The 13,108-nt window shown below is 39.5% G+C and overlaps 1 protein-coding gene across 8 annotated transcripts; it reads right to left on the reverse strand.

Moving 5' to 3' along the window:
- Positions 1 to 178: 178 nt before the first annotated feature.
- LOC116203365 (polyribonucleotide nucleotidyltransferase 2, mitochondrial-like) lies at positions 179 to 12,673 on the reverse strand. 8 transcript variants are annotated; one of them, XM_031535056.1, is made up of 16 exons: positions 12,106 to 12,667; positions 11,137 to 11,246; positions 10,146 to 10,365; positions 9,520 to 9,587; positions 8,743 to 8,896; positions 8,357 to 8,648; positions 8,135 to 8,263; positions 7,854 to 8,037; positions 3,579 to 4,039; positions 3,408 to 3,450; positions 3,088 to 3,321; positions 2,614 to 2,746; positions 2,351 to 2,534; positions 1,712 to 2,175; positions 1,028 to 1,120; positions 179 to 922 (listed from the first exon to the last, which is right to left on the reverse strand). In XM_031535056.1, exons 1-7 carry the CDS (start codon positions 12,317 to 12,319, stop codon positions 8,251 to 8,253), a joined length of 1,071 nt encoding a protein of 356 aa, XP_031390916.1. In that variant the 5' UTR covers positions 12,320 to 12,667; the 3' UTR covers positions 179 to 922; positions 1,028 to 1,120; positions 1,712 to 2,175; positions 2,351 to 2,534; positions 2,614 to 2,746; positions 3,088 to 3,321; positions 3,408 to 3,450; positions 3,579 to 4,039; positions 7,854 to 8,037; positions 8,135 to 8,250. The 8 variants fall into 8 exon arrangements, with proteins under 8 accessions (XP_031390916.1, XP_031390915.1, XP_031390917.1 ...); XM_031535055.1 differs by lacking the exons at positions 179 to 922; positions 1,028 to 1,120 and having other exon boundaries at positions 1,470 to 2,175; positions 12,106 to 12,456; positions 12,544 to 12,673; XM_031535057.1 differs by lacking the exons at positions 179 to 922; positions 1,028 to 1,120 and having other exon boundaries at positions 1,470 to 2,175; positions 3,579 to 3,669; positions 3,980 to 4,039.
- Positions 12,674 to 13,108: the final 435 nt, after the last annotated feature.

Below are 13,108 nucleotides of genomic sequence, written 5' to 3' on the forward strand. Positions count from 1 at the left end.
AGGGAGGCACGCCATCGATTTCAATTATCGCCTTTTAATGCTCCAAGTGATTAAAATTCTCGGGGCAGACAAACTTCCCAAGGGCGGTTGCTGCTTCGATTGCCACATCAAATGTCCCTGTTCGAGCTGGCTTATGATATGAATTTTTACTTGGATTGACCTGATGAGAACTCAAACTTGAATTTTTACTTGGATTGACCTTTACACCTTTGATGGCAGATTATTTCCCGGTACTTTTTCCAATTTCTCTGTCCTTCCCTCTGTTCTTTTCTATCATAAAAGATCCTAACTTCATTTCAAAAGCTGCGAAGGATGTACAGATGTTAGTCCTAACCTGCTATTTTTACAGACACTACTTAGCACTGCTGCCTTGTCCTGTAACTGCCTCTTCTGCCACTGCTTGCTATACGGGCTCCCCCCTGCATAGGCCTCCTCGTTGTGGTCTTCATCATCTGCCACTGCTGCTCGTTCAGACCCTCTCCTAGACGAAGGTCCCTTCTATATACTCTCAAACCAGAAATCCAATTCAAGTGTCCCTGAACTATGGAAGAAGTCGATCTAATCTCACTTCCCCAAAACAGATTCAGTCTATCTTTACAGATTAGAACATGTAGCCAAGAGATCCCGCAATGACTAGAATTTCATTACCACTGGTTATCTTAGTGCAAATGTGCTTTACATTAGCCAGCACTCAGAAGTCAGAACTTCTAACTTACGAAACTAAAAGGCAGGGTAAAGTTCAATAAAAGGACAAAATAAGAGGATTAACCAAGATCTTAGTTTTAAGTCACCTGATATCTTTGAAATACTTCTTGGGGAGTCAAAAGGCAAATTGCTTCGGGTGCCGCTGAGATTGAAGGGAATATTTTGCTTCGTGAGATCATCACCCGGTTTCAAGGGTGGGTTCAGTCGGAGAGAGAGCCTATTCAGCAAAACAAGTCCTTTAGATCAAATATTCCAAAGCTAGCAGTTACCCCAATTCAGATCACTGCAAATTTGCGAGTTGTGAAAAAGGAAAAGAGCAAACCTGGCACCGAGCATTGTTGAGAGTAAACATAATCTTCAAGTGCTTTTTTAGCTTCAGCAGGAGCTGCTAGGTAGTAGCCGCTAGACAATCCGCCTGCAGCAGTCCCAGATAAAAGTGCTATGACAACATCTTTCGCCGAAAAGGTAGAAAGAATTAAAAGACCACACTGAGATTTCCCTTTCATGCCAGCTCATCAAAGAAGCAGATTTTGCTGGCAGTGGAGATTATCCTACGAAGCAACTTGAAGCCAGTTACACCGGCAATGACTTATTTTCCATCAAGGCAAAAAAAAAGGTTTAAACTATCCATATCTGATGTATTAGAAAATATGTCGCTGAAAATGTATATTACAAGAAAAATCCAGTGGAAGGTATACCAGCTTAAGTTTTTCGTTAGACTAGAGGCAAGGATGAAAAGCAAAGAACATAAATCATTGCATGAATTTAGGAAAATACCCATCCAATTAAATTGCAGGAAATGATAGGAGCAACAGGTGTTGCTGAGGTTCTTAAATCAACTGGTGTCTTTCTCAAATTATAAAATGGTTTTTGGGCTAGGTAATTGGAAGCACTTCGTAGACATTGTTTTTTCACCAATTCTATCTCAGATATCATCATCCGAAAATGGAACTCTGTACATGCCTAGAAGAAAACAAATTGCTTTATCTACTGGATAGAAAAGTACTAGGATTCTCTCTGCATGTTGTCACCGGATATTCCATGAGGTTCACTTGAACCCAAAAAATGGGCTTCTCCTTCAGTATAAGCACTGCCGTTAGCACCAGATTTATCAACCGCCTCAGACGGGATTCTGTCATTCAGATCCAGTGATTCTGCCATTCAGATCCAGTGATCCCATATGGCCTTGAACTGGCTGAAAAAATGACTCTTCCTGAACCGTCGTCCCATTCAGATCTACAGCTCTTGAGTTACCAAACAAAGGTTGAGCAACTTCCTCCTGTTGGATACTTCCATTACTGTGGCCTGTGTCCTGGCCTCCTCTTGAAGACAACCTTGAACAAAATGCCTTCAAGTTTTGCCTCAATGGCACCAGCCCTAACTTGTATTATTTGGTTTATAGAATAAATCAAATAGAGCAGCTCGACAGGCACGGTGAACGGTAATAAAGCAAGTATTTTTGTACAGTGCCTGCGGATAGAAATTTAATGCCGTCAGTTAACCTAATTGGAACAATTAAAAAAAGGAAGAAACTTAAGTAAGCAGTATTTCTCAGTCTTACATCAAAAATGGCACCACTGAATCATTCCAAGCGGGGTTATCAAAATTTGAGCATAATAGAAGCCATAAATTTGTTTCTAGAAACCTGATTTCCACGTATAAGCTTGTAGATCCGAGAGACTCCAACCCTAGCTTTTGGGCTAATGCTGCCCTGTCAGACTTCCCCTCGTATTTCCAGGACCTTGAAATTAATCTGGCTGGCATCTTCAGAGGAAAAAATAAATGACGTCTGAACCCACCCTAACCTGCTTTCAGAAAAGGCTGGGTACCTGAAAAGGAGCTGCAATGAGTCCAGAGCATACAAGATTAAGAATCACTATGGACCTACTTGATTAGGGTTGCACTTACTTATCATTCATATTCATCAGCAAATGACGAGCTAGCTTTGAATTTGCCTCCTGGGATCAGTTTCAAGCGCAATGAGGTACGGAACACAGGTGATAGGATGAACAAGACCCTGAAGCAGAACCACCTCCACAATCTACACCAGAAACAGAGTCAAAACTTGTTGATTTTGAGAACCAAAACTAAAACCCTAGTGCTTCTCAGCAAAAACTTCGATATTCTATTTAAGTAAATACCTAACTAAATACACTTCAGTCGTTTCATTACAGTTCCATGAATAAACCATTATCCAAATTTGGCATGGCAAATTGGATACAGAATAAATTATTATCTACAAAATGGTTCTCCTATGTTACGGACCCTGTCCCTAAGATTTCTAACTGCATACCAGCTATTGTTTTTTGTAGACCCACCATGAACACACATCATTCACTCCTATATATATATATAGCTGACTGGATGTTCATAGAGTCTGACCTTGACAGCAGTCTGACGAACTTGTTCATTAAAGTCTATGCACCTGTCCAATATTTTATCCCGATATAACTGAACGACTCCCCCCCACATATATTAGTATCTCCTGCACCTGCAACAGGTACACTAGAGTTGGCTTCTTCGGGGTAAGGAGTTGCAGTATTCCCAGCCTTTTTTGTTCCCATTTGACTTTTCAGCATCAATAAGATACTCATACATGTTTTGCAATGCTTGCATCTGCCAAAGGAAAAGGTTAAATATGAATGATTCATTGCTGATAGAGAGACATGGGCAGAAACTAGCAAGTACAGGATCCTCCTCACCTTGAGGTGGGAGTCAGCATCAGAGGAGAAAGTTGCCAGCATCCTTGTCCAACATAAATTCAGGCTAGCAATTAGCATAAAGCCCAAAGCCCACAAAAGTTGCACAAATACGAGAGATCCTTTTGTGAAAAATCAGCCGTAGTATGTAAAGAAGATAGCAGAAATACTAACCTGCAAAGATCTAACCTTCAAAACAAAGTCATCCATCTGAAGATATATTTTAAACAAGCCGAGGCTGCTCGCAACATCAATCCTTTTCTTACTAGAGGAAGACAAAAGGAAATTTCAATACCGGATAAGCACACCAAGACAAAAAAGAGACTGACCTAGTTGCTGATGCAAAGAAAATAACAGTAATTCGGAGAAAAGAAAATGATATAAATTACTTTATATACGAGAACTTCTGTAAAAATGGGCATCGAATAACACCCATCTTACTGATGAGAATAACACAATGTAGGCCATCGAAAGGCAATTTACCACAAGGTAGCAATAGAATACATCCCTAAACTCTTTGAGCCTACCAACTGCTTGTTCTCAACAACTTGGGAATCCAAATGTTTGAAAAACACCTGAACAAGATACTCAACAACACTGGAGGCTTTTCCACTTTTGCGACAAAGCATAGGCAACTGCAATCAGAAAAGCAAAATCAGGAAAAGGAAAATCCTTACTTTTCGAAAAAGTATAAAGTGCATCAAGATGAGTATTTTCTGGACATTTCAGGTGTCTACAACTGTTGCATTGGAAAAAAAATAAAAGAAATAAATTCACATCACCATTGACAATCAATAAAATAAAATAAAAATTCATGGAGCCTGTAACTAAGCCTGACAAGCTAGCAGAATCTCCAAAATGAAGGCTGGCTACACATCTCTATATATGGCCAGAAAAATTGCATTTCGCTAGAGGATACTGAGTAGAGTTACTTATAATACGCGGAGGAATTTTGTAACCTTTATCAACCTCTTTTAATATAGTTCTTTTTCTTTTTCCCCAGTTAGATAAAACTGACAGGTTGCAGCCATACAGCAACTACAACACAATTCAATAACCAGAGAACAAGAAAGAGTAAGTGAGAACTCTGAGTTATTTGATGCAGGCATGAACAAAATGTCAAGAAAGAATGCCGAACAATCATATGCTTCAAATCTTGTTCTAATTCTTCAATAACAGTAGCTTCCGAAGCAAAGCCAAAACGGAATCAATTATGAAGATTATGCTTTCTAATAACTGTGCAGCAGCTCTATTATCTCCCTGGAAATGAAAGCAAAAACCGAATTTTAGTGTCAACAAACCAGCTTCCCTGCAACTATTGGAAGCAGACTCGCAGTCAGAAATAGGGACTTAGCAAAAATTGTTTGAGTTTTAGATTTTTTTTATTTTTCAATATGACAAATCACATGGGTCTGTTACTAGTTTCACATAAACACAGATGACATGCGCTAATGAACTACATCGCTTCCATACATGACAGTTTTGATTACTGTTATATCAACATCTCCATTATGAAATAAATTTTGACAGCAGCCACAGGTATAGCAAACTACAACTATTATCTTAATAATCTATTACTAATTGCATTCGTGTTATACGTCTCGATGCTTTGAAATTGTGGGGTATTTTAAAAAGGGGCATTTCCACCGTTTCGTAATCCGTCGACACGTTTACAAATTGATGTTAGCCAAATGGTTTAATTAACTAAATGTTACGTCCCATTTTTTGTTTGTGGAATTGTTTAGTGGTTGGGACCTTGAACCTCAAATGTTATGGATCAATGAAATGGTTATTCGAAATTAACGCGCCTAACATACAAACTACCGTGAAACTTATAATTTAACGAAAAATGTAATTGCAATCAATTCCAAGAACCGATTTTAAAGCGATAGAAGAGGTCGTCCCCGACCCAAGAGAGGTCAAGGGACATTCGGCCACTCTTTAAGGAGGAGGGCCGAGAATCCCCTTGACCTGGCTTGGGTCATGGATGGTCTCTTATATCGGTTTTAGTCATTTCTGGGCGTGAGTTTCAAGGCCTTTACCAACTCTCTGCTCCAACAACATCTGAGGCACCTATTGCCTACACCGTTGCTGCATCTACAGAGCATATTCATAGTCACCTAGGTCATCCTTCTCTAGCTAATTTGAAGAAAATGGTTCCGAGTTTGTCCAAAGTCAATCAATTAGAGTGTCAATCATGTCAGCTGGGAAAACATACTAGGACCTAATTTCCAAGTAGAGTCAGTAAACGTGCTAGTGCACCTTTTGTTTTAGTTCATTCAGACATTTGGGGTCCTTGTCCAATTCTTTTAAAATCAAGGTTATCATTATTTTGTAACCTTCATTGATTATTATTCCAGAATGACATGGGTTTATCTGTTAAAGAGTCGTTCTTATCTATATCCCATATTTGTGTCCTTTTGTGCTAAAATCCAAACACAATTTGGTGTTTCAATTCGTACCCTTTGTAGTGATATTGCCCGAGAATATTTCTCAGCATCCTTTCAATCATACATGTCTTATTGAGGCATGATACATCAGTTTTGTTGTGCTTATACTCCACAACAAAATGGAGTTGCTGAGCGAAAGAATAGACATCTTGTTGAGACCTTACGCACTCTCTTGATACATATGAACATACCTGTCAAGTTCTGGGGTGATGCACTTCTCACTACATGTTATTTGATCAATAGAATGCCTCCTAGTATCCTTCGTGGTCAAATCCCTTTTTTCAATTTTGTTTCCTCGTGATGCAATTTATTCATTACCTCCACGTGTCTTTGGGTGTCTCTGTTTTGTCCATCAATTGCTTCCAGGCTCATCAAAATTGTCTCCTCGATCTTTAAAGTGTGTATTCTTGGGATATCCTCGTGGACAAAAAGGGTATAGATGTTACTCTCTAGAACAACGTTGATATTTTGTGGTCGCTGATGTCACCTTCTTTGAGTCCACTCCTTTCTTCTCAGTGTCTCCCAATCAATCTGAGTTACTTTCTGAATCACTGCTTCTCCCTTCTCCATATGTAATTGATATGTCTAGTGTTCCATCCACATCCACTTTTCCTCCAGAGACACTTGAGACGCCATCCACTTCTCGACCAACCGAACCACGTGAGTTGATCACTTATCAGCGCAGGAAAAAGGTATCTCATATTGAATCACAGCCGATAGAGAGTGTCCAGGTGACCTCTCCTGAGAGACTAGAGGACTCTACCCCTGTTCCAGTCGCACCTCCAGCCTCGGATCTACCATTGATGTCTTCCCTAGAGCTAGATTTGCCTTTTGCCCATAAAAAAGGTACCTGCTGCACTACTAATCCTTATCCTCTGTATAACTTTCTCAGTTATAGTAGTTTGTCTCCTTCCTATGCTGCATTTCTTTTTTCTTTGGATTCTATCTCTATACCTAAATCTGTTAAAGAGACATTGTCACATCCTGGCTGGCGAAAAGCAATGAAAGATGAGATCTCTGCTTTGCACGCCAACGACACTTGGGAACTTGTATCTTTGCCACCTAGAAAGACTATTGTGGGTTGCCGATGGGTGCATACAGTGAAGACATCCCCAAATGGTCGTATTGATCGATTGAAAGCTCGTCTAGTTGCCAAGGGCTATACATAGATTCCTTGACTAGACTATGGACATACCTTTTTCTCCTGTAGCCAAGGTAGCTTATATGCGTTTTATTGTTGTCATTGGCAGCCATTAACCATTGGTCGCTCCATCTGTTGGACATCAAGAATGTTTTTCTACATGGAGACTTAGAAGATGAGGTTTATATGGAGCAACCACCCGGGTTTGTTGCTCAGGGGGAGTACTTTGGCAATGTATGTAAACTCCGCAAATCTTTATATGGGTGAAGCAATTGCTTGGAGAATTAAGGGTAGAACAACCTTGTCCTATGAAGTTATTTTGTGATAATCAGGCCGCACTGCATATTGCGTCGAACCCGGATTTTCATGAGAGAACGAAACATATCTAGGTTGACTATCACTTTGTTAGAGAAAAGTTGCAATCTCGAGATATTATGACAGCTTTTATTTGTTCAAATGATCAATTGGCAAAAATTTTTACTAAAGCTCTTAGGGGTCCTCGAGTAGATTATATTTGTAACAAGCTGGGCATACACAATATATATGCTCTAGTTTGAGGGGAAGTGTTAAATATATGAAAGTTACTAGTTTAGGGTCTTAAATTTAAATAGTTTTAGCTCCTATTCTTTTTGTAGTTAACTCAATAAATATAAAAAGAGAAATGGGTGTCTGATGAAAGACACGATTTCTTTCTCCCAATTTCTACGATTTCACTCCACAACTGTTGGATCAGCTGTTTCTTTTAATTTCTTGATCGTGTCTCTCCAAATCTCCTTTGTTTTGCTGAACAAACCCGATGCTATAACCTCAAGAGCTAAGTATTAAAAGATAAAAGATGCTACTGGAAGATATATTTACTGTATACGGGGAATGGTTTAACCGCAGTTAATTGTAGTGTCTGATGATGTGGGCTCCGACGGAGAATTTTTGCCATGGTCTTCCACATCGACTCGTATATGCCTCCATAAGTTCTGTGTCCAGACTTCACAGCCTTGATGAATGCACAACTCATCAATCCGCCAATCTTGCCGTCTTCATTAGACTGCATAGTATGAATGTCGAGATAAAATTAAACAAACGGATATTATTAAAAGTCATCGATCAGTAAGAATTTGGTAAAGAGCAGTTTACGCATGTACATCTTCAATAGCCAATTCGTCGTAGCCGCAAGCGGATAAGCAAATAACCTCTCCACCACTAGTTGTTGGACAAGGACCAAATCGAGGCCGACGATCCACCAATGGTCCTCACATTTCTATTTGCCCCTCCTGCAAGTTCAATAAAACAATATTCGAACTAAGTTTTACAATAATTAAATGTTAAAAACACACGATAAATATATCTTAAATAATTGAGCAAACCTTTTCATTTGATATTGAAAGGGAAGGTTCATGGCAGTGACAGCTCTACAGCAGTCTATAGTCATGAAAAGTTTGACCCCGATAGGAAGAGGGTTCACCATAATCCTATTCATCAAACTAGACTGAATAGCTTCTTCGTCCACAAGGTGCGAACCGAAGATTTCGAATAAATCTCCGTGTCCGGAAAAATGAAAGAACAATAAATCTCCAGATTTTGCCCCTTCAACGAGCCATCGCATGCCCATAATAATATTTTGCCTCGTTGGACGCTGATAACTATCCAAATCGTTATCTACATTCAAAGAGTAGAAGAGTAAATCAATATGTCTGTACTTATAATTTCTGTAAAACAATCTATCCATAATTATTTTTTGGGGAGCACATACCAGTTAAGAGGCGAATGGAAGATGGGGGGAAACTGAGGTCGTTGATTAACAGGTTTCTGATATGGTTGGCATCATTGATGGTGCCATAGAGTTCTGAAAATTGGTCGTTGAAGACATATGACACTCCAATGATGAAAGCCCGCTTCCGAGAAACCTACGGGATATTCCAGTGTGTTGATTATATAGGCAAAGATAATATCGTAGAATTAAGTAACAAGACCAATCAGTTAAACAGAAGTACAGATCTGTTTGCATTGCTCAGCATCATTTTTATGCATAATATTAATACGCACATAAAATAACAGAATTGTAAATATATTTGAACACAGATTTTCTACCAGAGATGGCAGAATACAGTTGCATTAGCGAGCATATGAGGCAGCCATGAGCTTCCAACAACAATGTCAAGTAAGAACGAATGCAGAATATTTCGAATGGGAAATTCTATAACTAATCAATGTAGAAGTAATCAGTTCAAACGAGAGAAAACTGGTGAGGTAAATGAATATCACTCAAAGTTCATTCAAATAGTTTATATCTAGCCACAGGTTTGAAAATTCGGCAAGACTCTCAAAGTAGATACTAGGCGAACACACAAAACAGAGATCACAACTAATTTCTCATTACTTTTTGAAGATGACAATGCATGCATTTTTCGACATACTATGAGTGTTTGTTATGACTACAGCCAAGTAGGTGGCTTCCTAGAAGTACTAGTCACAAACGATGAAAAACGTAACATGAGTTGGGGCAAATTTAAAACAACTTTTCCTGTACCTTATCTATTATAGATTGATTCTCGGTCACCATGGATGGCGCTTCAGCACTCCCTAACATTTGAGCACCTGAATGGTCAAAATTTAAATATCAGAGAAGCACTAGTACTACATGGCAGGAAAAAATATAACTCAAGATTTGCAGCACGGGTCTTAAGCCAAATTATGCAGGAATATTGGTACCACACCAAAAAATCTCCTGTCAAATATTAGATGAACAAACACTTACATTTATCGTTAATATCTGCTGAAAGCAACTATCACGATACTCATTTCATAATTTCTGGGTGAGTTCCCCATGGGCACATTTTACAAACATCCCAGACCAAGAAAAAATAGATGTGACTTGAAACAGTGAGGATTCAAGTAGAGAATTCCAATGAAAATTCATTTCATGTATACAATTAAAAGAAAGGATAATAGACATTTAGGGTACAATCAGACCTGTTTCCTCCTTAATTTTCCTCTTAAGAATACCTACAGGCCTAATCAAGCCAAGGATAGCATCATTACTGTACTTCATCGCAGCGGTATCAAAATCATCACATCTCAGAGTTAGAAAAATAAACACAATTTCAAATGGCACTGAAGAGGATGCAAAAGACCAACACAATATACAGAACCAACCTAATCGAGGAGGGTTCCTATCATCTTGAGTACTTGGGGCACTTATTTCTCGCTCCATGTGGTCAATTATCTGAAGGCGTCCTTCACATGCAGGTTCCAGGCACTGGCAAATCATGTCTGAAGGGATTCCAGCTGGCTTTATGTCCAGCTGAATTGCAGTGATCCCTTTCCTAGTTCCAGCAATTTTAAAGTCCATATCTCCAAGATGATCTCCTAAGTCCTATAAAAAGATGACATGGTTTATATTAGCCAAATGAATGAAGCTTTAAATAAATAAATAAATAAATAAATAAAAAGCAAACTGCGGCATACAATTCCCATCTCAATTCTCATCAACTGGTAGTTGATTCGTTAGGCATAAAAATTTCAAGATTACAAGAAATGATAGAATAGGAAAGAGAAGTTATATTGCCCAAACATTGTACACCAGATGTCGAATTACTCCAACTGCCACGATTAAAGACAATCATCGGCACATAGGATCATTATCTATCTTACCCGTATATCAGTCCATATCCGATAATCATTGATTTCGCCAGTTAATGGATCAACTTGACTAGCAAGACCAACTGAAACGCCGGCCACATGTTCCCATAACGGAATTCCAGCATACATGAGAGCCATGCTTTTTGAAAAAGGGAAGCCATACTGTGTCACGCCAAATTTTCTATATGAAAGATGCATTAGCCTATTAAAATATACGTAATTTTTATCATTGGACCACCTTTCCACTAGCTTAAGCTTTCAGACACAAGGAGTAGAAGGTTCAACTATTGACTTGCCTTCTTACTAGCGAGTGCGTTGAAGTTACATATAGAATTAATACTACCAATTTGCACCTAAGGCTGCTCAGGGTAGAACTTTTAACAAGTAATAAAGTATCTAAGAAAGGCTAGAGTGATCTTCCATATTCACATGTTCAATTACAATGGATTTTCAGTTAAAAGTCACTTCATGACTAATTGAAAGGAATACTTCCACAGAGAGTTACCGTAGAAGTCGAACCATCAGAAGCCATCAATTTGGAATTTACATGGACTGTGCACAGGAAATCCTCTTCAGGAGGTAAAACAGCAAGATGAGCCCTTTCTGCTAGGGTGTCTGTCAAAATTAATTTTAAGCTCAAGTTATCTCAATCTTACTTTGTATGATGAAATTCTTGGATAAATACTACAATTGATGAACCAATAAATGAGCTAGATATAAAAGGATCCTGAACTAATGCATCATAATCTATTCTGACAAAAGCAATAACACAGCATAGTTAGTATCTTTTCTAAAATCATTGCATATACCTTTAGGTGGCAGACGATGATAATTACAAAATATCTTCCATGATCATGATTTTCGTATTTTCATTGGATTTTGCTCCGACAAAACAATATAAACCAACAACACCATCAACCGATTATGTACAATTGGGTTGAGAGCACTTGTAACCCTGTGAATAATCGTCATTCAATTCATGAATCTCAAAACCCCTCTCGCTACTACACCTACTCTCCACCACTCGATCATCCACTCCTGAGTTTGAACCTTATGATAGGCTTTGAAAATGAGATGCTAGTCAATACTAGTTCAATGCTAAGTATCCCATGCATCGACAACAGGAGCACAACATGCAATTTTGACAAAATTGAACCGTCGGGAAACTTCTGTTGGACAAACTTCAATGTTCAGAGCCTTGGTCTTATATGAAGCTAAAGTTTGGTGATCTAAAAAAAAACTCAGGGTAAGAGAGGGGTCCACCGAAAGCCACCCATTGAAGCCTTCCGAATGGACTAAACTCAAGAAAAGATCTATCATCAAAATCTCTAACCGTATTTTCATTTGCCAGAGCTATTTAAATAGAACAGAGGCTACATTTTGTACTATTCAAAATACAATCCAAAGAAGCAGTTTGATAGTCTTGTCATACGAGCAGTCTCAGCATTAATTTCACATGCCAATTCTAACTTACCATGACCAACAGTCGTGAAATCGAGATTGTTGAGCTTGTTATACGTCTCATTGTAGCTGCTCAAGCTCGAGCTGTTCTTGCCGCCATCTTCAGAATGGCCACTGGCGCTCCCCCTTTTACTGCCCTTGTTGCTGCTGGAGGAACGGCAGCATCCCCTTCGTGTCACCGAGTACCGCTTCAAGAAACGAGCCCAAGACTTCTGGGCGGAGAGCATTGCTTTCAAACTCGTTTAACAGGAGAAACCCCAATCATCAAAAGGAGGAGGAGGAGGAGGATGAGGAGGAGGAGGGCAGTTCGAGGTTGCGAAAAGCTTTTGGGAATCGCGAGTCCTTGGGCACAGCCGAGTAATCACTGTCCACCATTGCGCCAAATTAGGAAGAGGAAGTTTATGAACGGATGAAGAGGAAGAGCAAGAAGAGGACCGGCTGGAAAACTCACAGAGAAACCATTGGAGAGATTCTTTTGCCGATGAAATGGCGGTAGAGATCTCACTGATCTCACAGTTTTCTTGTTTGTTTCTCTTCAGCTACAGGCGGGAGAGAAGGAGAGCGAATGGGGAAGGGCGGGGGGGGGGGGGGGGGGGGGGGGGGAAGATCCGGGTTTGTGTGCGGTTGGTTTTGTACTTGGGCCGTTTTGTTTTATTCCACAACATGGGCTCTAAAATTTGGACCTCTATATGTTTTCTTTTTCCCCTTTCCATCCGCAGCAGCTCTCGCACACGCACGAGATTGGCGCCAATACGACTAAAGCACGATGACACGAACCAGACCAAAATCGCCGACTGCACTGTCAAAGGCTATATGATTCATGAAACGGTCCATCTCCCATAAACAGATGTGTTATCGAACTGATAAGCACTTCGGACTCATCCAACTGAAAAGGTTCCTCTGATTAGACTCCGCGTATCGCAATCAAGGCTAGAAAAGAATTGCTTATTTACATAAGAAAATGGAAGCTGTTGGGACAGGGGGACTAATAAAATCAAGAACTATGTATTAATGGA

The sequence above is a fragment of the Punica granatum genome, chromosome 4 (genome assembly GCF_007655135.1).
Source record: "Punica granatum isolate Tunisia-2019 chromosome 4, ASM765513v2, whole genome shotgun sequence".
In the NCBI taxonomy this organism is placed as follows: Eukaryota; Viridiplantae; Streptophyta; class Magnoliopsida; order Myrtales; family Lythraceae; genus Punica; species Punica granatum.

Coding starts and splice junctions, on each gene's coding strand:
- LOC116203365 (XM_031535056.1), bottom strand. CDS start 12,319: ATGCTCTCCGCCCAGAAGTCTTGGGCTCGTTTCTTGAAGCGGTACTCG. Junction 10,366..11,136: donor CTGATGGTTCGACTTCTACG/GTAACTCTCTGT, acceptor ATCTTTTTATAG/GACTTAGGAGATCATCTTGG. Junction 8,897..9,519: donor ATCAATCTATAATAGATAAG/GTACAGGAAAAG, acceptor AATATCCCGTAG/GTTTCTCGGAAGCGGGCTTT.